The following is a 26,035-nucleotide window of genomic DNA, read 5'->3' as shown; positions in this document are numbered from 1 at the left end:
TATGCAGTCAATTATGGACATCTTAATACTATTGCTGATGCCCTCATTTAATCGTGGGGCGTATACGCCCCACGCGGCGTGATGGGCAATTTTTCTTTACTGTAACTTGTTTTAACTGCATTTCTCTTATTCCGATCAGTCATTTATTCGCGTGTCGTTGACACAATACTTACTGCTTCACTGAAGCTGGGATTGATTTATAGTTCTATAGTACTGTAAAAGTTGTAACATTCTGCGATAGTTGTGTGGATAAACCACACTTATGTTTGCCATGTTTTAACAAAGTTCATCGTAACATCCCTTTGTAATCGCATACAAACTTGAATTTAACTAAAATGTTATATTTTAAACTAATATAGGCATGATAAAAAAACTTATATGTGAGGATGCAACTCGCTTGGCATAATAATGATCAGCCAGGTATTTGTTAAAGTAATTCCTAGAAAAATAAATTTATTGGTTTGCTGTGTTATGCATGTTAAACTATACAACCTTTCCTTGATAATTATGATTTTTGCACTATTTTAATTATTGTAAAGCATACGCCAGAAACAAAATAATACAAATGTAAAGCGTGGGGCGCATACGCCCCACGCGGCTTGAACGGAAAGTCTTCAAAAAACGGTCTGGCAGGGAACGTGTTAAGTGGTAATATTTAAGGGATATAAAAATACCATTGCATTATTTTCAACGCGATGAAATCATTCGAGATTGAAAGAAACGTCTATACAGCTCGCAGACAATTGGCAACAATATGCATTTAAGGGTCAAAAAGGTGTCCGAATATCGATGCGAGTCGCCGCGTACGCATGCATTAGAGCAACCAGAGAGACGCGGCGGTGGTAAAACAGCCGGAAATAGAAGAAATTAATCCATCGGTCGCTAATTCGCGGTCGGTTAACCGCATAATTATAAGTGCGCGGCAACGGCCGGCACCCGCTTGGAAACACTGAATCACGTTATAAATCTCGAGGGTTCGTTCTGGGATCAACCCTGTTCCCCTTCCGTGTCTAATGAATTCCTGGCTCGCCCCTAAGGCGGCGCCTTTCGATCGAGATTAACAATGGTTCCAGGATCTCGGGAGTGCTTCGTTACATGAATCCGATATAAGAATAAGCGCAATTAACCGTTCGAAAGTGAAGCTTCTTCAATGAAGCTTCTTCTACTCGATACTGCTCGATATCAAAATGATAATTGTCCCGCGTTCGCGGGGCTGTTTTCTCTAAATAAATAGGAGAGCCGGGTTCACAGATGTTTCGTCTTGATATCGGCCGGTCCAATTGCGGCATTAATATTCATTAGACGATTATGAAAATTCGCGGCGAATTGGTGCGCGGTTAGCGGGCTGCTTTTCCACAGTAAATTTGAATAAAGTTTCCTTTTGCGAAACGAGGTCGCGGAATTTTTTTCCCAGCGTAGAATTTTTCCCCGTCCCGTATTGTCACCTGTTCGTGCGAGCCGTGTCATATGAACTGGTCACTGAAAAAGTCGTACTTGTTCTCAACCTGAAATTAATTCAGAGATCTAGATTAATGGCACTGCTCCATCGAACGGGTAAGCTTCTTGGCAACGTATTTTTAACATGGTCCCGAGGATATAATTATTTTATGCGTTACGTGTAAAATTATAGTTACGTCGTTATAGTTTCGTCGTTAATTTGAGTGATTAAATTATATTAATTCGCTTCGTAATCGTTGACTCGATAGTATTATTATGTGTATAGAAATGAAAAAAGATTAATATGCATTAACAGTTAAGTTCTTCGTATCTTTGCTATTTGCAAGAATATATATTCTTCGTTTATAATAGATATAATATATAATAGATATTATAACATTTTCGTTTATAATATTGATACTTGTTATTTATAGCCACTTGCGCTCCAAGCGTGGCTAACTATCTAGAATCATTGATCTCATCTTCGTACTTTTTTCGATGTATCAACACTCGAATAGCCAGAAGATAACCGAGTATGTTTATTATCATTTATATTTTTATTTATCGATTCTTCTTCATCGTATTCTTTAAGACACATCTTCCACACACGATGGTTTTCTGTAGACCTCAATGGAATATGTGACAATTTCAATTACAGTATTTTGTCTGTAACTGGTAAAGAGATCTCTACCATAACTGACGTCGAGTGTCGTCGAGACTCGCACTAATGCAAGCGAAGCAAAAGGGTTACAACTTGCCAGCTTTCTTTCCTTGGAAACTCCTGTCGTTGTATTTGTCTCGTTTTGCTTGCTAAAATGACATCAAACGCGACGTAATTACGATCACAATTACGCGCGTATGGAATCGAAGTCCGAAACTTTAATCACTTATTACGCAAATAATTATCATTGTAATCACATCTGCGTTTAGTATAATTAGAAAATGAGGAGTTGGAGAAATTGCAATCTTCTGTTGCAAATTCCTTCTTTTTGTTCGTTTCTGACGAATGAAATTTATATCATCGTTTACGTCTCTTTCTTCTCGTTAAAGCAACACGAAACACAATATAATTACGATTGTAATTACGTGCGTAATAAGTTTCAGATTTCAACTTAGTACACAAGTAATTATAATTGTAATTATATCGTGCTTGGTGTCGGCTTAATCGGAGAAACGGGACGAATACGATGGTGAACGTTTCACCGACGATAAATCAAGATCAATCAATAAGGAATTCTGCGTGGGATTTCGTGTGACCGGATGTTAACCCTTCGCACTCGAAGCTATTTCAACTGTAAATCTAGAATAATTTTTCTGGCTTACAGTATCTTTATTTTATACGACGAAGTGCATTTTATGCATATGAAATTGACTCTTGTGACTCACGCAACAGTTATATAACAATATAACAATTATATAACAATGATATAAAAATTATCTTAGAACGTGATATAACAAATTTCAATGGTGCCTCAGAGTCACCACTCGAGTGCAAAGGGTTAAAATTACAACATTGCCAAAGTATCCATGCTTTACGACACAGAACGGAAACGCAAATAAATGGAATCGATGACTCGTAGACGGTCATTCATCGACCATGCGCGTGATTCTTTGAAAGAGAGCTGCCCGTAGGGCACGGTTACAAGTTCGCTCGAGATTACGACAGATTTGGCGCGTTCGTGACACGAGCGTGGGCGATCTAATTTTCGTGAAACGTCTGTGCACCCTGGCAATGGGTGATTCACAGCTGATTCATTGCTCACCGTTTAGCCTGACCGCGGAAAAGTATCATACGTTGCACAGGTGCAACGACGTTGCAGTATCTGGCATCTCCCACGCGGCCGGACTCCATCGGAACCAGTTACGTGTAAAAAAAAGAACGCGCAGGGCCGGCGAGACACTGATAAATGGCGGCGACTGCTACAATTTACTTTCGAGATTCATTGTACAATTTCTCTCTTGTTATCACGGTCTATACTCTTTCGTTCGATAATTCTGTCGTTCAACCCCTTGCACTACGATTTCTCTTTATAGTCGTAGCGACTAGAATTTCTTTTGCAGTTCATCGTTTGCCAGAAGAACGAAAAAAGAAAAATGATAACCATTGTACATCTACACGTTTCTCAATGGCTGTGCATTGACAGCAATAAAATAGAATACTATTTCGGTTTAAGCTTTAACTTAATAGCATACATATTTGTTAGACTTTGTTAGACTTTGTTAGACTGAAGTTATCCCAAAAATGTCTCGCAATCCGGAAATTGGAGATTCCTGAGGTCGTTCGAAGCAATTTTCTCCTTAGCGAAAATGCAATCCGCCGCTTCGTTCACGAGTTATTCACGAAAAACCGTGACCAATGAGAGGCGAGATTAGCTGGCGCGAGGCGGGGCTTCGCGTGCTTGTTGGCTGGGCTGCCTCGCGTCAGCCGAGCTCGCCTCTCATTGGCCACTCTTTTTCGCTAATAACTCGCGAACGAAGCCACGGATTGCATTTTCGCTAAGGAGAAAATTGCTTCGAATAAGAATTCCGAAGATATTTTCGGAACATCGTGGTTAAAAATTAAATTCGATTAAACAACATAGTAAGTCGGTACGCAACTTCGAAGCCGCACGGTTAATAGATCGAAGGAATGGATTTCTCTTTATGCAAACAAAGCGAAAGTTCGCCGAAATTTCTTTTCGTATCACATTTCGTGAATGCGCTAAAAGATTGATAGGAGCACTTCCCTGTCACATTTCACGTTAATGTATGAGCGAGTGGTTTGAAAATATAATACCGCGGAGTCGTACAATACCGAGCAGCGTGCAGCACTCACTAAAGCTATTTCTAGCTTCGTTGTTAGTTTACTGTATCTTCTATATGTGAATATATCGATACTGCTGTTCTACGTGTCACGCTTCGAGGCTATTCCTGGTTACATAGTTCTTATTTTACGAATCTTCTGATAACACGGAATGATTTTCTACTATTACAAACATTCCTTTTACGTTATTAAACGGAAACAGAAACGGTTTCCTTGGGAACTTCTTAACACAATGACAAGATAATAACACATCGACCGCCACGCACTTTTTATATGGTTAGGAGATATTTAGGAAGTTGGGAAATAGTTTCTGCACAAAACAAGCGATTACAGTAATTTCTGCCGGAAATGCCAAATTTCGGGTTGCTGTGAATTTCCCAGTGCTAGTTCTACGCCTATGCAATTTATTGCTACATCGATGCTATGGGTCGACAGAGTCGGTCAAGCCATGTGATGCGGCACACAACGCGAATTCCCAGAAGACAATGCAAAATGGTACGTGGTAGGGTACTGAGTGGGTAATACGTGACCGTCGAATCGTTGCATATCGCCTCCGAATTGCCTTCGAATCGTGTTATGTGGCCTCCAAATTGCCTTCTAATTGTGTTATATGGCCTCCAAATTGCCTTCTAATCGTGTTACGTGGCCTCCGAATTGCCTTCTAATCGTATTATATGGCCTTCAAATTGCCTTCTAATCGTGTTATATGGCCTCCGAATTGCCTTGTAATCGTGTTACGTGGCCTCCGAATTGCCTTGTAATCGTGTTATATGGCCTCCAAATTGCCTTCTAATCGTGTTATATGGCCTCCGAATTGCCTTCTAATCGTGTTATATGACCTCCAAATTGCCTTCTAATCGTGTTACGTGGCCTCCGAATTGCCTTGTAATCGTGTTATATGGCCTCCGAATTGCCTTCTAATCGTGTTATGTGCCCTCCGAATTGCCTTCTAATCGTGTTATATGGCCTCCGAATTGCCTTCGAATCGTGTTATATGGCCTCCGAATTGCCTTCTAATCGTATCATGTGGCCTCCGAATTGCCTTCTAATCGTGTTATATGGCCTCCAAATTGCCTTCGAATTGTGGCAGGAAATTAGAAATAAAAAGATTAAATTATCGTTTCTATTCTATCATTACTACATATTCATATTAATGTACACCGGCATGGTGACCTCTGAATTGCCTTCGAATCGTGTTATGTGGCCTCCGAATTGCCTTCGAATCGTGTCACGTGGCTTCCGAATTGCCTTCGAATTGTGGCAGAAAATTAGAAATAAAGTTAAGTCATCGTTTCTACTCCAGCGTTACTATGTATTCACATTACTGTACACTCGGTATACTGGCCGCTGCCTTTTCTTGCCGACTGCCTCGAGTTTCCATCAAAACGAGCCGCGAGGCTCGATGGATCGCGACCTAGTGTTCTCAGATTTGCCGGTTTCAATACCGAGCTCCGAACATTTCTGGGAGAAATTACGGTGCATACTGCAGGGATTATGGCTCCGGCGTTGAAACTGATACCGCATCGACACCTATCGATACTAGTTGTCTTCCGAACCAATACTGAATTGTATCGAAGACGTAGGTATCAAGAAGAATCGATAGCTCTCCGATACTTACTCTGAAATATCGGTACCTCAGCGATACTTTTACGGAGATATCGATGCCTGACTGGATACTTCCACAAGAACGGAAGTTGCCATTATACATAAATGTTTTCCGACAAACGACAATTCGCGATGTATCAAACGAATATCGATGCTTTCGGAAAGTATCGAAGAAACCTCGATTCGATACGGCATTGGTTTGGTGTCATTTCGAGAAGTCTCGGTAGCGACAAGTGATACTAATTAGTATCACTAGTATTAATTAGTATTAATATTATATTATATTATATTAATATAATATTAGTATTAATATTAGTATAATATCAGTATTATATTATATTAATATAATATTAGTATTAATATTAGTATAATATTAGTATTATATTAGTATTATATTATATTAATATAATATTAGTATAATATTAGTAATTAGTAATTTATAATATTAATATAATATTAGTAATATTAGTAATTAGTATAATATTAATATTATATTATATTATATTAATATAATATTAGTATTAATATTATATTATATTATATTAATATAATATTAGTATTAATATTAGTATAATATCAGTATTATATTATATTAATATAATATTAGTATTAATATTAGTATAATATTAGTATAATATTAGTATTATATTATATTAATATAATATTAGTATAATATTAGTATTATATTATATTAATATAATATTAATTAGTATTAATTAGTATTATGAGTATCCAAAATTTCGATACATATCGATAACTGTTGTTAAGTGCTCCAGCATCGAATTTGATTGAATATCATCAATGAATATCAATATCGATTCCATCACAAATTATGTCGTTCAGCCCTAATTCTGTCTAAATTGTTTTATTACATCTTTGTTTCAGTTTATTTAGGAGAGTACAACAATTCTCTACTAACTAAATATAAAAGTCATTCGAAATTTTCTATATAAGATAAACAGAATATTATGCGAAAAGATGGCACATACATACATATCGAGTTTAAAGACTTGAATACATCCTTAAGCGAGTTAAGCAGCTTTTTCTAAGCTACTTTTCTTGTTGTGTGTTAGACTATCGATTGTAGATGTCAATCTAAAACATTTGTGCCACTTAATACATATTCAGTTTAGATAAAGATAAGCCTCCAACGATTCATCGAAAACCAGTTTACGAGACCTACGTGTCTCGAATGTGTGAACAATCTTGATCTTCGTGCAGAAATCAAACGTAAGAAACACGTAAACACAAGCATTCGGTGGAAGATTGAGTCAGAAATATGAATGAACGACTGATAAACCAAAACGAATATAAAACAAAATTGTTGCCTGCTAATTGCAGTAAAACTGTATACTGCAATAATATATATTGCACAATAATATACAATAATATATGCAGCGGATATCTTTTATTCTCTATTACGATACATAAATAATTTATTATTACCTACAACAATTCAATTCAATTTCGTTCCTCATTATACATGTTTCGAATTTGTCTCGATGCCCTCTGCAATACAGTGAAGAGAAAACGATGCGTTCCTATTTGTTTAATACAAGATAGCCTTGATTTAGCTACGAAAACAAAGAGTTTCCAAAAACGTTTTTTACTAACACCTATACCGTACACCATGTATCGTTTAACTTTCCTTTCGAAACTTTTTTGTCAGATAGTGGCTGAAAAATCGTGCGTTAATATATATGGTAACACCCTGTATATGTATAACTTACATATGAAAAAGCGATTTCACCTATTCTCGAATTGCTTTATTTTTCATTTGCCATTCGAGCTTTTCCCCCGTGTCGCGTTTTTCGCCGCCGTAATCGTCGAACCCCGCGTTTGCATGGTACCCCTCCTCGTTCATTTCTTCCTGCAGCATCTGCTTAATGCACGCGGGATCCTGGATCCGGAATCCTTAATTCAACTTTCGACGGAGAATCCAATAAGATGCCGGGCTACTGGCGAGGAAATGAAGCGGCGCGGCGCGGAGCGGAGCGTGGCCCAGCACATCGGAACACGTACCTTCTTCCAGCGTGAAATTAGCGTTTTCGAGTGCTTGAATAATTCCCTCGTAGGATTCAAGCCGGCAGTCAGCCCCGACTGTAGTTCTCCGCTTTAATAATTTTACTCGGGAGCTCGCAATTGCGGGATGCAATGCCCGCGTAGGCCCATTCGCAGTGCTTTCTCTCTCTCTCTCTTTCTCTCTCTGTCTCAATCTCTCTCACTCTCTCTCTTTCTTTCTCTCTCTCACTCTCTCTCTCTCTCTCTCTTTCTCTCTCTCTCACTCTCTTTCTCTCTCTCACTCTCTCTTTCTCTTTCTCTCTCACTCTTTTTCTCTCTCTCTCTCTCTCTCTCACTCTCTCTCTCTCTTTCTCTTTCTCTCTCTTTTTCTTTCTCTCTCTTTTTCTTTCTCTCTCACTCTCTCTCTCTCTCTCTCTCTCTCACTCTCTTTCTCTCTCTCACTCTCTTTCTCTCTCTCACTCTCTTTCTCTCTCTCACTCTCTCTCTCTCTTTCTCTCTCTCACTCTCTTTCTCTCTCTCTCTCTCTCTCTCTCTCTCTCTCTCTCAATTACATAAAGAAGAAGACAGTCATCAATCATTCGTAGTAATTGTTCGAATAAGTTTACATTCTTTATTCGAATTACTTATTGGAATAATCATACAATCTCTGTTCGAATAACTCATTCGACTAATTTTACAATATCTATATGAATAACTTGTTCGAATGAAGAATCGTGCAAATAATTACACGAATAATTTATTCGAATAAATAATCGTACGAATAATTTCTTCGACTTACAAATTATTCGAATAAACAAATCGTTATTCGAATAAACTATTCGACTGAAACGAATTCGTTTGCATATCTTAGTCGAGTTATTCTTTGAAACAATTCGAATAAATAAATTCTCTCTCTCTTTCTCTCTCTCTCACTCACTCTCTCGGGCGGGAACCAGTTTACTACAGGAATAAGCTATTCACTTCGATATTTATAAGCGTTTTCACGATTCACTTTGTACTCAAGACCAGAGTACTTCAACTAAGCAATAACAAAGAAGGCGTACGAAAGTCGTACGGATCCCTGGACGCGGTGATTTCCGGCTGGCGTTTCATGTTTCGCGGTGAGGCATGTTTACCGAAAATTAAAGCATTACGCTTTTAGTTCTCTCTGCGCGAATGCGAGGTCTTGAGCCAGTTTCTGCTTCGGAATTGAAAAATTAGAGAGGAAAATTCACGGGCGGTTGCGTATCCTACATTTACCGTTGTACATATGCAGATGCATATGCAGCGACCCGCATTAATATTCGGACACCTTTTAAACCAGATTAACTTCTTTAGAAGCGGACTTCTATCTTTTTTCTTTTTTTTTTAAGATGTTAAACAGACTAATTTCATGGCCAATGCCTGCGACCTTTTCTTTTTTTGAAATCGCGATTCGATAATTCGATTCGATATTTCGATAATTTGATCGATAATTTGATCGAAATCGGTCAACGTAGTCGAGTAGACCGTGGACTTTTATGCAAAATAAAAATTGTATGCTCTGATTTCACTCCTCTTCTCAAATTGTCCATTTTTGTGCGCAATCCGAGCGCGAATTAGGGAGAAATTACTGTACTCGCAAGATGTATTAAAAAATGCATCAAATTGACACAAAGAACGTGGACGGATTAATGCTGACACAATTAGGATATACTTTATGGCACGTCGATAATTAATTTATCTTCTCATATTCTTATGTTAGTATTATTTATGTTACCCCTCTTCTCAAATTGTCCATTTTTGTGCGCAATCCGAGCGCGAATTAGGGAGAAATTACTGTACTTGCAAGATGTATTAAAAAATGCATGAAATTGACACAAAGAACGTGGACGGGTTAATGTTGACACAATTACGATATACTTTATGGCACGTCGATAATTAATTTATCTTCTCATATTCCTATGTTACTATTATTTATGTTACTCCTCTTCTCAAATTGTCCATTTTTGTGCGCAATCCGAGCGCGAATTAGGAAGAAATTACTGTATACATTACGGTATACTTTATGGCACGTCGATAATTAATTTATATCCTCATATTTTATTATATATTATTATATATAATATTATATTATTTATTATATATAATATTATTTATAATATTATATTATTTATTATATATAATATTATTTATAATATATAATATTATTTATAATATTAATAATATTATTTATTATATATAAATATAAATATATATATTTTATTATTATTTCTTCTACGCGCACCAAACGAAAATAAATGCCCGAGACACGTTGAATAACCCGTGAAAGTGATTGATAACGCGAAGGTTGTTCTCCAGCGGTTGTAATAATCCGAATACCGTATCCGTACATGTTGAAGAAGTCATGTTTCTTTCCGAAACAATGTTACACCGTGACGCGAAACTCTCGAGACGTTCCAACGATATTAATCATACTGTACCGTACGATGATATGAAAGATCGACCGAACTTTCGAGACGGAAACAGAATTGTTCTTCTCAGTTCCCGTACACAATTGATCTACTCCAGATACGGCTATCATCATCTGGACAGGTTGTCGACCTCCGGCGTAACGAAAAAAAAAAAACGAAAAAAAAAACGGCATTTAATTCATACGGGTGCACGGTCCGCTAGTTTTCATCGTTCACAAATCACCGTGTTCGAGGAACCGGCACGGAACTTCGGTAAAAATAGAGCGCCGTGAAACATCGCCGGAATCTTTCCTGAAAGTTTCGACCGTGTTCGTCGCGCCAACTATTTTTACTCGATATTTTCCGCCGCGTCCCTCCCTTCACTCTCGCTCTCTTTCCCGCCGTTTCTTCTCTCTTCGTTATTCCCTGGCAACGGTACGAAAATTTTTATCCGCTAAAAAACTGTCCCGACAAAAGAGCCGGAGTGTTTTTTTTCTTCTTTTTTTCTGTTTTTTTTTTTCGCTTTCCGCCGACCGGCACCGCGATAAATCACGCGAAATACCGCCGACCGGCAGAAATGCATATAGTCCACGCCAGAACGCGTATCAGCTTTTCCCGCGCGGTGCAATTACTGTTATTGCCGAGTACGCAGCTGCGGGGCAAAACAGATACGCGTATTTCCTTATATTGCTCTTCTTCGTTGACACTTTGACGGCTCGAACAGTTTAAGACGAGCGCGCTCGGGTGTCTCGTTGAACGTCTGTTCTCCAACTTCGGCACGCGACTCTCTGCCGGCCAAAGATTTGCATTCTTTTCTCGTTTATACCGTGATATATTACGTTCGGTCATTCCGCAAGTAATATTCGGGCTCCAGCATCGAGTCGATATAGGCTGATTTGTTCTCTGTTCTCGGGAATTTACGTATCAACCCTCTGCACTCGACGGCGTTTTCACGATGAACGCAAAATAGTGTCTTTCTCTCCGTTTTGTATGACTTATCGTTAGTGAGCATTATTTACAGTGACTCGCGTTCATCTTCGGACATCTTTTGAAACAATAATTTTCATAGAATTTAATAATAATAATTATTATAATAATTATAATAATAATAATAATATATAATAATATGTATAATAATATATATTATTATAAAATATATATAATAATATATAATAATTATATATAATAATAATAATAATTTTTCATACTGAACATTTTATTAAAATCGATTAACGCAGAGTTAGATTACAATAATTTTTCATAGAATTTAATAACAATAATAATAATAATAATATATAATAATATATATTATTATAAAATATATATAATAATATATAATAATAATAATAATTTTTCATACTGAACATTTTATTAAAATCGATTAACGCAGAGTTCGATTACAGGCGCTGAAAGATTAACAAATTTCTAGATTTCTCACAGTTCCTCGTCGAAAATCGTAGAACACCGCGATTTTTGCAATCTTTAATTGTTTGTAATTCGTAACTAGAGACCAGGATTTCATGCATTTATGATAAAAATACGAAATACAGTAAAAATATTGAAAGAATTAAAAAATTGTATTGCATTGTTCTCGATTCGTTAAAATGATTAAAGAACGAAATTAATATCTGTGTAACTCGTGTATCTTGTAATTAGCGCAGTCAACTTTTATTTTGCATGAAAATTCGCAGTCTGCTCGTAACAACGGATGTTTGCTCTACAAAACGAATTTTAAAACTTTTCGTTATAGACTCAGTTAAAAAAGTTAAAAACGAGACATTGGTCGGTGAATTAGTTTCTCTAACATCAAAAAAAAAAGAAGAAAAATAGAAATCATACGGTTACACGTGTATGCTTATCGAATAATTGTACAATCCCCGTCCGAATAATTTATCCGAATGAAACATTTAGCTGAAAAGAATTCGTTGGAGTAATTAATTATTCGTTCTAGACAAATATTTGTTCGAAACAGTTCGAACAATGCCGAACTCTGAGAGGAGGAAACGACATTGTCTCTGCGACATGGAACACGACAGTATCTAAAGCCGTGGATAAATACAATCAATAAAACGTTTGCCTGTAATGTCGGCGGTGGTTCATCGACCTCGCCCGGTTCATCCGCTAAATCTATGTACACAGTTCGAAACCCGCGTTCATTTCTCGCGCATCCTTCTTCACGCGTGTCGGCCCGCGTTTTATTCCGTCATGGATTTATCACACGATTAATCTTGCATTTTCGAAGATTTTATTGGCCAGCACGGGGAGTTGGTCGACCGACGGGACGGCAGTAAAACGTCCCCGCGCGAAGATTTGTTTGCCGTCCGTCGGCTCTTGTTGCTCGCCGCTCCAAAGCTCGTTGTTTCCAAAGCTCGTTGCTCGGAGAGCTCGGATGATGGATAAGTGATACAAAGACTTGAATCCAATTTGAGTCCTCGACACTACCGACTTAATTATCCAATTAAATAAAAATTTATTTAGATTCGTGTATGGTAGAATTATATGGCAAATGATTTGATAATATGATTCCATATGAACGGCACTTTTTTTTAACGTAAATGAACAGGATAATATGATATGTGATTTAATCGGCACGTGAACGGTCTAAACATATATAAAGTATATATATGTACATAATAAATGGAAGGCATCTAAACAAATGCAATGCTTTCGATGTAACGGACGTTCGAATTGCTCAGACGCAATGTACAACAGAATAAGAATTAATTTTAACAAGATTTTATTTGAATAGGAATTCATTCGAGCAAGATTTTATTTGAATAGGAATTCATTCGAAGATTTTATTTGAATAGGAATTCATTCGAACAAGATTTTATTTGAATAGGAATTCATTCGAAGAAGATTTTATTTGAATAGAAATTCATTCGAACAAGATTTTATTTGAATAGGAATTCATACGAACAAGATTTTATTTGAATAGGAATTCATTGGAACAAGATTTTATTTGAATAGGAATTCATACGAACAAGATTTTATTTGAATAGGAATTCATTGGAACAAGATTTTATTTGAATAGGAATTCATTCGAACAAGATTTTATTTGAATAAGAATTCATTTTAACAAGATTTTATTTGAATAGGAATTCATTCGAGCAAGATTTTATATTTGAATAGGAGTTCATTCAAACAAGATTTTATTTGAATAGGAATTCATTCGAGCAAGATTTTATTTGAATAGGAATTCATTCGAACAAGATTTTATTTGAATCAGAATTCATTCGAGCAAGATTTTATTTGAATAGGAGTTCATTCAAACAAGATTTTATTTGAATAGGAATTCATTCGAACAAGATTTTATTTGAATAAGAATTTATAAGGAAAATAATCGATTCGAATAAAAATGATAGAATATAAAGTGTTTCTTTTTCATAGTTTATCGATTTATTTCTTCCATATTCCTCTGTTCGAATGTGTTTTCTGTTTGTTTGATCATTGATGCATGACAAAATAATATTTCTACAGGTGCAGAGGAAGGCGTCAGCAATTTTATAATTCTATTAGCAGTTGAAATAAAATTGATCCTGAATGTATTCGCATAAATATATTCTCATGTAATTAAAGAAGGAGACAGTCAACAATTATTCGTAATAATTGTTCGAATAAGTTTACATTCTTTATTCGAATTACTTATTGAAATAATTATACAATCGCTGTTCGAATAACTCATTCGACTAATTTTACAATATCTATTCGAATAACTTGCTCGAATGAAGAATCATGCAAATAATTGTACGAATAATTTATTCGACTTACAAATTATTTGAATAAATAAATCGTTATTCGAATAAACTATTCGACTGAAACGAATTCATTTGCATATCTTACTCGAATTATTCTTTGAAGCAATTCGAATAAATAAATCGTTATTCGAATAAACTATTCGACTGAAACGAATTCATTTGCATATCTTACTCCAATTATTCTTTGAAGCAATTCGAATAAATAAATCGTTATTCGAATAAACTATTCGACTGAAACGAATTCATTTGCATATCTTACTCCAATTATTCTTTGAAGCAATTCGAATAAATAAATCGTTATTCGAATAAACTATTCGACTGAACCGAACTCATTTCCATATCTTAGTCGAATTATTCTTTGAAACAATTCGAATAAATAAATCGTTGTTCGAATAAACTATTCGACTGAAACGAATTCATTTGCATATCTTATTCGAATTATTCTTTGAAGCAATTCGAATAAATAAATCGTTGTTCGAATAAACTATTCGACTGAAACGAATTCATTTGCATATCTTACTCCAATTATTCTTTGAAGCAATTCGAACAAATAAATCGTTATTCGAATAAACTATTCGACTGAAACGAACTCATTTCCATATCTTACTCGAATTATTCTTCGAAGCAATTCGAATAATGCCGAACTTGCGGCATGGCCGACGAGTCTGTGCACGAGGCTGCTTCGAGGGTTTATTTTGCGAGCGACGCAATGCGTTGATCTCCGGCCACGGAGCGTTGACAAACGCATGCTAGCCCGTGCCCGGGACATTATATCTTTTTCGGGCGAGGCGAGGCATTTTACTTTCTCGCCCATCGCTGGAATAATTCTTATGAGGAATAAGGGGTAGCGGGCCGGACATTTGTTAACCGGCGGGCACGTTCGGACGTTTTTACGATCGTCGAAAGCGTGCCCGGTAGAAAGACTTTCGAATTTATAGCACGCTTCATGTGCTGGCACCCTATGCGATCCGATAAATTGTACGCGTGAACGGTTAATTACCACCGCTTAATCCGGCTAAGTTCATACAATTCTAACATTTCGTTGATCCTCTTCGATATCGTTATGCTTTATTTTACGGTCCGCGCTCGGCATGTTTAGGAGAAGTTTAATAACCTCCTCGCAAATCGAGCAGCAGTTCGTGATATATTGTTGAATGTTCGTTCCTCTTCCCTGTCTACGTACGCACACTGGTATAACACGCGATATTATAGCTGAGCAAAACGGATGTATATACGTATTATATACTATATATATATTATAATTCTATATTCATGTACCTAGCTGCATATGGCATGGTTGGAACGTAGTTAAATATAATGTTGAAAATAATGAAGAATTCGAATCGGAGACATAATACAATTAAAATCCCTTTGTACATATTCTTCTTGACGTAATTGTGATTATAGTGTTTATTACACTCTATGGTAATTATAATTATTTATTGATATATCTCTATTATATATAATTACGTCAATAAATAAATAAATATATAATAATATTATATATATTATTATTATATTATTATGTTATATTATATATATATTATTATATTATATCATATATATATATATATATATATATATATTATTATATTATATTATATATAATTATTTATTGATATATCTCTATTATCTATAATTACATCAATAAATAAATAAATAAGTATATATATTTCTTATATATATTGACGTAATTAATAGATCTTCGTGCAAAATACAAATGTTCAAAGTCAATTGTGAGGAAGAGAAAACAAATAAAAATTAATTGTTCCTTTAAATAATTTTCATATGTCAACAACGATGCAACAGTATTCTAAAATTCTTCCAGCTTCTTCGCAACTTTTTATTTTACGTGTTCACTTTCGTTATAAATGCATAAAATCCCAAGAAGTAATTAGTTACTTCTTGGAAAGTCATTTTTCCTCTTCAAAAAACAATATTTATATTTCAAAAATCTGCAGATACTAGCAAAATTCGTGCGGCAATTCTGTTAAAGCATGTGTCAAATGATAAAAAATTGAAACATTACAATGCTTCTTTATACTTCACACTATCGTGATGAGAGACAGAAAAGGTGCGAGCAGGATTTACAAGTAAAAAGTTAGTTGTCAACTGATTAAATATATAATAATGTATAACATAATTAAAAGTTAGTCGTTATTAATCAGTATAATCATATATCGATCAATATTAATCAGTATATCGTCGCTAAACAGACAGGAAAATCATTCTTGAACATAATAATAATGTTGCTCCACTTTCAGATTTGTAAATACAGAAAAACATTATTTGCACGAGGACTGCAACAGAACAGATATTGTTGAATTCGATGGATTACCGTGTCCCTGATTAAAGGTCGAAACTTTAGAGGGTGATGCGTCAGCAAAATCTTTTTGCTGATCGAATGCATCTCGATCCATCTGGTCACTTTGGTCTCAATGGCAAGTGACGCGTGGTCAGGGAACTTTTCATTAGCTTCTTCTATTCTCCGAAGTTTCTATCAGTTCCATCGGCACTTCTGACATCTTCGTTTCGAATGTTCTCCTCTGGCAGGGAATTAGACGATCGGTTGAAAGACGGTGGCCGGTATAGATTTCACTTTCCAATTTTCATTTTCGATGCTTGCATTTGCGCGAAACAATGCATCGGATCTTCTATTAGATAAAATGACATTTTATTTTCTTCGTTAACAGCGCCGGTTAATTAATGACTGTGCAATTCCGTGAAGTTCTTTAGGAACTTCTTGCGGTCTTACGAATGGACTCCTGGATTTTATGCTTTCGTGACAAGCTTACAGAGATATCGAAGAATCCAAAAATACCATTACACTAATTTCGACTCATTAAAATAATTAAGAAACGAGATAAATATGTACGTAGCTCCAGTATTTTGCAGCAGAGTTTTATTTTGCATAAATATCTACGGTTGCGTTATATACGTATAAAAATGTATCAAAAAAATAAGTCCAAAAAAAGGAATAACATTTTTCCATTGAAGATTCGTTTGCCATAATAATTTACTTTTCGAAAAATGAGTTCGGAGATTCACCAGGTTCGTTATATTGTGAGATGAAGTAGAACTAGTATGCTATGGTCAGACTCGCCATTTGATTCATAATCAACAGTATCATTTTCCAAACCTGTATCACTAAAAAACGAAGCCTTAAAAATGAGCAAACTTAATCTTACGTTTTAGTCTTTAATCTAAGACGTTTAATAGTAAATTTATAACGATCATTCGCATAGCCGAGGATCCCTTTTCGAAAGAAGAATCTTATCATCTTGGACGTTCCATCAACTCGAAGCACAAGGAACTCCCTTCCCTTTAATCACATCAGAATTTCCGACGCACGCGGTGTAACAGCGGCCTGCGCCAGATATTCAATTTCGACGCACTTGAAAAACGTCGCGGCTGAAAACACTCGCGCTCCATGAAAGTAGTACAACTTTACGGTGCTCAAAGGAAACGAAAAAAAATTCCCTGTGGGAACCTCGGAGTGATTATTCGGCGAAGCTCCGTCGGCCGTCACCGAAGAATTAAAATTTTTTTTCCCCCCCTATCAGAACAAAGGGAAAGTCTGTGTACCTTGGGGGAGGGGGGAAGGCGGATCGAGTGAATGAAAAAGAGAAAAAAAGAACTCATCAGAGAAGCAGAGTAACGCGCGCGCGCGCGCGTAATCGTATCAGAGAGCGACTTTCCCGCTGAAAAAGTAACGTGTGACGCGCGGAGGCTTGATCGAAGTTTAATAAAACAGCAAGCCGGAATATATAGGTTTCCCGGCCGCGCTGTGTACGAACACGTGGGCGGTTTCATCGAGCGAATAAAATAAACAGCTTAATGCCTGTTTTAATATTGAAACGCGCGTCACGTGATACATAGACCCGGCCGCGGGGCTCGCTAAGTTCCGTGATTCGAGCTGCGCGCGGAACGAGCCCGCGTATTTGTATAATTTATTTTGCAACGGTACATGCATAGCTAATCGGAAATTTATGCGGCGGGGGCGAGTAGACCGCGCACGTGAAATGCTCGCTTGATAATTCCGTGCACGATCGTCCGGTGCAATTGTGCGGAATGTGTTAAATCTCGACGATGACCAAAATCCGCCATTATGACAACTCAATTTTAGATTAACGCTGCGCGCAGATGTTACACGAGCGACGTTCGCGACGTGTTAACGAACAGATCGATCGGTTTTTGTCGTTGCTGACAAGGACTTACATCGAAGTGCCGTATGGATGAAATGCGTGTGAAATTGAAACCGAACAGATGGAAGTTTGTGTGAATATTTTGCTTATTTTGTAATTTCTTTGTGAATCGAGCGATTTCGAAATTCCCACTGATATTGTGTGTATGTGAAATAATTTTAATAAGTTAATATATAATATATAATATTATATTATTGATATAATATATAATATAAACCTATAATATATAATATTATATATAATATTATATTATTGATATAATATATAATATTATATATAATATATAATATTATATATAATATTATATTATTGATATAATATATAATATAAACCTATAATATATAATATTATATATAATATTATATTAATATATAATAAGTTAAATTGTGCAAAATTCAAATGTATCTTTGCGAATGCAATTTACAGCGACTCCCATTAATATTCGGACACCTTTTCAAACGCGATAACTTTTTTTGAAGCAGACAATACGATTTGAAATTTTTTGTTAGATGATAGAGGAAATGGTGTACTAGAAAATGACTGAACTATTACTTTGTTACAATTTCGCTATTACTTGGAGCGACAAAACGAAATGATAATCTCTTCTTTTCAAGCTTCATTATCTGAGCCTGTAACGAAAATTTGAAACATGCTTTTCGTAGATCTGTGTAAGTTGTATGCGTACTGAAAATTTTAATTAATGCCAAGAAAACTGCAGATTTCTCACATTTATCGATTGAAAGTGTCCAAAGTCGGGACTAAACTGCAATTTTTGCGATCTTTAATTGTTTAAGATCGACCGATTTCGATCAAATTTGCCGAAATCTATAAAACGCATTCTTCAAATTTTCGTTATAGGTTCAGATAAGAAAATTGAAAAACAAGGGTTTTTTTTTATTTTCTTTCGTCATTCCAAGTAATAGCAAAATTTGAAAAAGATACTTTATTCATTGTACAGTAAACTAATCCTTTTAACATTCGTGTATTGTTTAAAGGATTAAAGGATTCAAGTTTAAAGGATTAAAGGAAAATGATCGAGCTTCTCTGGGACACAATTTGATCATTATGACCCATTTATGGCTACACCGCGAATCTTTATGTGAGATAAAAATGATCTTCGTCGAATGCGACAAGCAAGAGTAAAATAGAAATTGCGTTCGCCTCCCCTCCCCCCTATCGTAAATATTTTTAATATTTCCACTGTTTTATGTCTCATCTAGTTATTTTTATTATAAGCGCATAAAATCCGCAGTTTATTTGACATTCCACTCTGAAATACTATCACAGCTGAATCATGTTTCAGTCCAACTTTTTATTAATATTACTTAGAAATATAACGTTCTCGATAGTATCGATTTTTAAAATATTTATTCAAGTCATTATTTACGATAACGATATTATAAATCCCATCGGTTCTGTCACGTACTTTTTATTGCAAGCGTTGCAAGCCAAATCAACTTTGGCACTGTTTCATTGCGACTTCTAATGGCGACAGAAGGTGTTATAAAATCATGGATACTTTCGTTCTTTTGCTGAATTTAAGATAATGCATCTTTTGTTCGAATATACAGTTCCTAACTAAAATCATTCGCACAGTAGTGTTACATTGTCTGCGGCGTCTTATTTAGCTGAAATTCGGTGTGAACGAACGCATAAACCGTGAGGTATATTTGTTGCTATTCCTTTTTTCATGCCTACGAGTATTTAATACATAATGTAACGCAAACCTTAATGCAGATGTAGAAAATTGTTCTCTTATTTGTAATCGTGTAAAATCAAAGAATTGTAAAATGGATTCGAGCAATCTTATCAGAATCTAAATAATTGCGACGATTTATGTTCGAAAGTAATTTTTAATCATTTTTCATAGTCCATTGCAACAGGCGTACCATACCGGCTTTTAAAAGTTAATAATTTAGCATTGAAAGATAACGTATAATTGAAAATGTTCAATGCAACATGAAGAAGCATCGGCGCACTGCTGATTTTCAGGACTTGCAATTGTACTTGCAATTGTTTACAACCTAAAAGAATAAACAAAAGGAAGCTGTTCGTTTTTTCCTAGATTACTTTTCATGGCAAATTATCTGAAGTAGCATCTTATTTCCGGATATTCCGGACTACTAAAAAATTCGGCTCGTACCATTACACCGTCTTCTCAATCTACGATATCGCGAAAAAAGCTGACGAGAGTACCCACACTTCTTTCATTCGCTGCACACTTTACACGAGATACTCGATCGGTGATCTCGAGTGCTGCCTTTTTCGACCGCGCCCTATCATAAACCTTGTTTTCCGAGACTGCGACACGAGTTTTTTCTTTTTTTTTTTATACGAGATTCATGAATTCTACATTTCACGCGCCATTTTGCATGAAACCTTTCCCTGCTGGTCCGCCATTACGATTGCTGTTTTATCGATTACCGTTTATTGACAAGGAAATGTCCGTCGTTTGAAAGCTGTCGATAGATAAGCGCAATGCACCGGAAAGTATCGGTGCACAGCATATAACGGCACAATAAAATGTTTATCCTCCGTGGTCCGATGTGTTTCCCTGCTTTTTTATCAGCCAATCTGCATATCGTAACGTCTGCCATAAATCGTATACGCGGCATGAAACGTCTCCTCGCGTTCCAGACACGTGCAAATCCTTCTTTTACTAGGGCACACAGTATCGGGTGTGTACACGTTCGCGATTTATGTTAATTTCAACGCAGATATTCCTACACAGTCTTCTGTCGTGTTAAAAATATACAAGTCTTAATCTTTTACGCACGACGCGCCACTATAGTGGCTTGCTCTAGTAGCTCACTCGCTCATCGTTCGAACCAAATAATCGTCTTCATATGCACTGTCTCACGCTTCTTTTGTCTTCGCATCGATTTACAACAGTCTACAGGGTGTCCCAAAAATGTCTCGCAATCCGGAAATGGCGGGTTCCTCGGATCATTTGAAGCAACTTCTTCCTTTACAAAAATGTTCTCCGAGGCACCGTTAACGAGTTATCAACGAAAAACAGTGGCCAATAAGAATCGAGTACGGCTGACGCGAGGCGGCCCAGCCAAGCAGCGCGCGAAGCCCGGTTCCGCTCATTGGCTCGGTCGCCACGCGCCAGCCGAGCTCGCCTCTCATTGGTCACTGTTTTTCGTTTATAACTCGTTAACGGTGCCTCGGAGAACATTTTTGTAAAGGAAAAAGTTGCTTCGTATGATCTCAGGAATCCCTCATTTCTCGCTTGTACAATAATTTTGGAGCACCCTGTATACAGCACGGAGGTCAATTTACAAGCGAGGCACGAATACCTATACAATTACGTCATAGCGACGATAGATGTCGCGATTATGTTCTAAAAGGTACGCAGGTTCCCGCAGTAACAAAATGATTCAAAAATTATTGCAATATAAAAATAGTAAAATACACACTTTCCTCTGTTCGTGATCACTAGTACACTGATTTTTGCCATGTTTGGTACCATTCCTGACCACCTCAAAATTTTCGTATTACATACATCATAAGTTTGTAATAAGAAAGTATTTAAGAGCGGATTAAATATATTATTTAATAATAATATTTAATATATTATTATATATATTGTCTTATCGAATAAGTCAACCGGTCCCGCTAATCTCTAAACGAGACATTTAATTGTAACCAGTCGGTCTAACGAATTTCCATTTTTCTTTCTTTTCCAGCCCACGAAGCTCAACGTTTACAAAAACGATGCAGAAAGTTGGGACTACACGACGCCGACGCTGGGTGAGTTTTTCGTCGTTTTGATCCTTCTCTATCTTCCGTTTCTTGTTTATTTTTCTTTTTTTTTTCTCTCTGTTGTTCTTATCGATGTTACATACGTGTATATTGAGGAGCCTAAGTGCGCCGCGCTCAGTGGATTTCTATCGCTCGATGGGAATACGGCTTCTCGGTCGGACATAATTCTGCTTAGGACAAGTAAACACTCGCTAGTGTAGAAACTCGTGAGACGGGATTTTCTAGATTAACAAACAGAAGAATAGTTTCCGAGAGACATTTGTCAAATCCGGTGTACAATGTTCCCTTACCGATTTTGTCAATTTCGATACAGAATCGCGGAATATATACATTCGTCTATTAGTGTCATGTACACGCGCCCTTAAGTTCTGAAACATTTATTTAGGATACTAACAAATCTGAACGGAAACATTTCAAAGAAGATTTCGACCGGAATTCGAATGAGTTAAATAGATAGATAGAGTTAATAGAGTTAGTTAGTTAACAATAGAGTTAAAATTTTCAATTGTTATATTTTCAATTGTAAATACACTGAAACTTTCATTTCATATATTTATGCATAAAATTCAAATATTTACTTTTTCGAAAATAGGTAACAATTCTGGTTGGACCCTAACAGTTATTCTGCTACGAAAGAGTTCAAGTATTTTCAAATTTACATTATTGGACCAAATATAGCTCACGAAAAATTAGTATAGTCCTCGCGCGACGAAATGGCACCTTTGCTTTTATATCCCCACTCCTACTATCTGCCCCACTGCCGCGGCTAATAAGAGGGGGAACGTAAACACAAAGGTGCTGTCTTGTCGCGCGAGGACTATAAATTAAAGTCACGACGCGCTTACACATCTATATTTATCCTGTTTCCATTTCCTTAAATAATGCTAAGTAAATGGGAAAATAGCATATACATTTATATTTTCGTATAGTATCTATTAACCCTTTGCACTCGAAGTGATTTTAACTGCAAATCTAAATTAATTTCTCCGACTTATGGTATTTCAATCTTGTATGAAAAAGTGCATTTTGTGCGTACGAAATGTATAGTCTCGCGATTCGCACGACAATTGGACTTTTAACAATTTCTTACGTCTAGACTTTTATAATATAAAAATTATCTTGCAACGTGATGTAACAATTTTTTAACGGTGCCCCAGAGTCACCACTCGAGTGCAAAGGGTTAAAGAAATAAATGTTCCTTCAGAATTCTAACGAATCAAGTGCAAAATAACTGTTAAAATTCAACTGAATAAAATGAAAATGTTATTCGTACAAATTAACTTAAAACAAGAAAAAAAAATCATTCGGAAGTTCAAATTTTTCTGAATAATTTATATTTACGAAAATTATATTACGTAGTCATAAATATCAAATTACAGCGTCCGTATTAAGTTCAAGCCTTGATTTCAATTTTGCACCTGCCCATCAAAATAAACGGGAACTATAGAAATATTTAATTAAGTTATAATTGAATTTAACCCTTTGCACTCGAGAGCTCCGCTACGGAGACAATGCAAATAATTTTCAGTTTTTAACATAAGAACAAAAACAAATCGTAAAAATTAGTTATAGGATGTTTCGCTGTTGGTGACAAATGACGTTTGTATCCATAAACAATTAAAAAAATAATAACATACAACGATGACTTTTCTTTTAATGCTTATATCATGAACTTACATGTGAATATGATCTTTTCACTAAAATGGCTTCGAGTTGCTGGTAATATGACTCAAAAAAAACTTCGAGTGCAAAGGGTTAATATCTAATATGAAGTTAGGGATAATTTTATTCTAAACTCAAAGTATCATTTCCCTTGTATTATAATCTACGATTCGAATAAAAATCCAACTTTCGCTACGACGATCTATATCCTCGTCTCCGACAAAATGAAATCAATTAAGTTTCTGAAATTCGTAGAAACATCTTCATCGGATCCCGAATAAAAATGCATACGGTACTTCGAAGTCGTGTAAGGATTAGAAGCTTCCGGCCAGTGTTGTGCCACTAAATATCGAAACTGCTGTCGAAGGGTAAGCCTCCTGCCTAGGGGGAGGGAAGCCGTACTCCCCTCGAGCGATTCGAATCCGTCTAGCAAAATGTACTCACACACTTGGGACGCGTTTCGCGGCTCGACTTCGTTCAGTCATTGGTCGGTCACACACAGGGGTTGCGTGTACTCTTGTACACGAACCGTATCACTCGACGCACTCAGGAATCCGTTCCCTCTTTCGCGGCTCTACTCGAACCGTTCGGTTTCCATCCTCCCGCGACCGCGCGGAGTCCGTTCCTTCTAATTTCGCGTCGTTTCGACCGGCCTCTTTTTCCACCCCCTCCTTCTTTCGTATTCTTGGTTGCCCGGCCGCCGAGGAGACGCTAATTGGATAAAGCACAGTTCGGACGCGAGCTTGGAGGGTTTCCGTAAAACGCATCCCTCGTTAAGCCCGTGTCCGCGCGGTGCGAAGGCGTGTCGGCAGGCGTCCGACAAACAAGTCAAAAATTTGCTTGCATAGATAACAACGGTCAATCAACTTCGGAACAACGTTTGGACGGTTCAGAAGCCAATCAGTGTAGGGTTACCGTGGGGTGGTGGCCAATTGCTGCGCCTTTGCTTTATTTTCCGCCGTAATTAACTTCGATTTACATCGAATAAGACGTGTAACATTTTTTTTTATTCTCGTATCTTGTTTATTTTCTCGTTTTAAAAAGTTGTCTGGAGATCGTGTACGCTTTTCGCAAGCATTATCAATTCGTAACGGGTGCACTACGGATTTTATGAGAAGAAGATCGGAAGAAAAAAAGATCGGAAGATGAAATGCAAAACTGTGAGAACATTTGAGGAGTTCAAAAATACTGCTGCGTTACTATTTTAACTTGGTAAAATATTTCAGCATAGAGATTAACGTCCGCGTGGCAGCATTGCGTCGTAATTCATACAAAACGGTTTTTAGTTTTTCAATAAAAATCCGCGATCTATCGATAAATATACGATTCGAACGTTCTCCGAATTTTCGCAGTAACAAGTATTCCGATTCGAACGTTCTTGGAATGCACAAAGAAAATGTGCATGCGATCGGTACCGCGCAAACACTGCGCGTACATCGGGACACACGTTGATCTTGCTCGAATTGTTGCCGAAAAGGGGCTCCCGTTGCAAATGAGCCGTTTATTTTGAAAGTGGCATAAGTCACTTTGCCGTGATGAAAAGCGGTGATTTTTTTAATGTTTGTAAGAAATTATTTGTACCGAGAAAAATATCAGTATCCTGAGATAACAGATACAAGTAGATCTTCTCGAAAGTTGGCATCCATATTTTTAATCCTTTGCACTCGAATAGATTGGAAAAATTGGTATACTATTTTTCAAAATCATTCTGAGAGCATCAGACTCGTTTATATATTTAAAAAAAACTATTAAAATTGCATTGTACTTGCTGCAATAGGCTCAATTTCATATGCATAAATCGCAATAAATGATATAAAATAGAAATACTGTAGATCAGAAATCATATTTTGGATTTCGAATTCAAACAGCTTCGACTGCAAAGGGTTAAACGTGTTCAAACGCGAACCATTAAATATATCGACTTAAAAACAAAGTGACTTATGCTACTTTCAAAATAAACGTCTCATTTGTTATTCGATAAATATAAAGTTAATTATGCCCGGAAACAAAGCTAAGGCATCATTGGCTCCACTACGCTAAAGTTCACTTTTGTTCGAAAATTAGTTGACTACGCAGTGCAAACATATTTCTATCGTAGGAACTTTCGGTCGATGAATCCATGTATAGTCGATTTCTACAGAAATAAACAATAGGTAGCAGCACTTGCATTGACCACGGAATGACCGAACATAATTGTTCGGACGGAATTGTTCCTTTTTTCCTGAAAAACATTAACATCTTTCTTTCGTTTCTCTGCTGATTGCGTTCATTTCTACGTCGTTTAATAATAAATATCATGCTTTGCGTTATATATATATATATATATATATATATATATATATATATATATATATTTTATTTTAA

The 26,035-nt window shown here is 36.3% G+C and overlaps 1 protein-coding gene across 2 annotated transcripts in view; it reads left to right on the top strand.

Moving 5' to 3' along the window:
• Positions 1–26,035, top strand: part of sm (heterogeneous nuclear ribonucleoprotein L) — a 409,478-nt gene that overhangs the window by 255,254 nt on the left and 128,189 nt on the right. For both annotated transcript variants that reach the window (XM_033484191.2, XM_033484192.2), the window contains exon 6: positions 21,934–21,997. In XM_033484191.2, coding sequence (XP_033340082.1) covers positions 21,934–21,997 — 64 coding nt within the window. The remainder of the gene's footprint in view (positions 1–21,933; positions 21,998–26,035) is intronic.

This window comes from Megalopta genalis, chromosome 18 (genome assembly GCF_051020955.1).
Source record: "Megalopta genalis isolate 19385.01 chromosome 18, iyMegGena1_principal, whole genome shotgun sequence".
Classification (NCBI taxonomy): Eukaryota; Metazoa; Arthropoda; class Insecta; order Hymenoptera; family Halictidae; genus Megalopta; species Megalopta genalis.
This window is presented reverse-complemented; position numbering and strand designations above follow the sequence as displayed.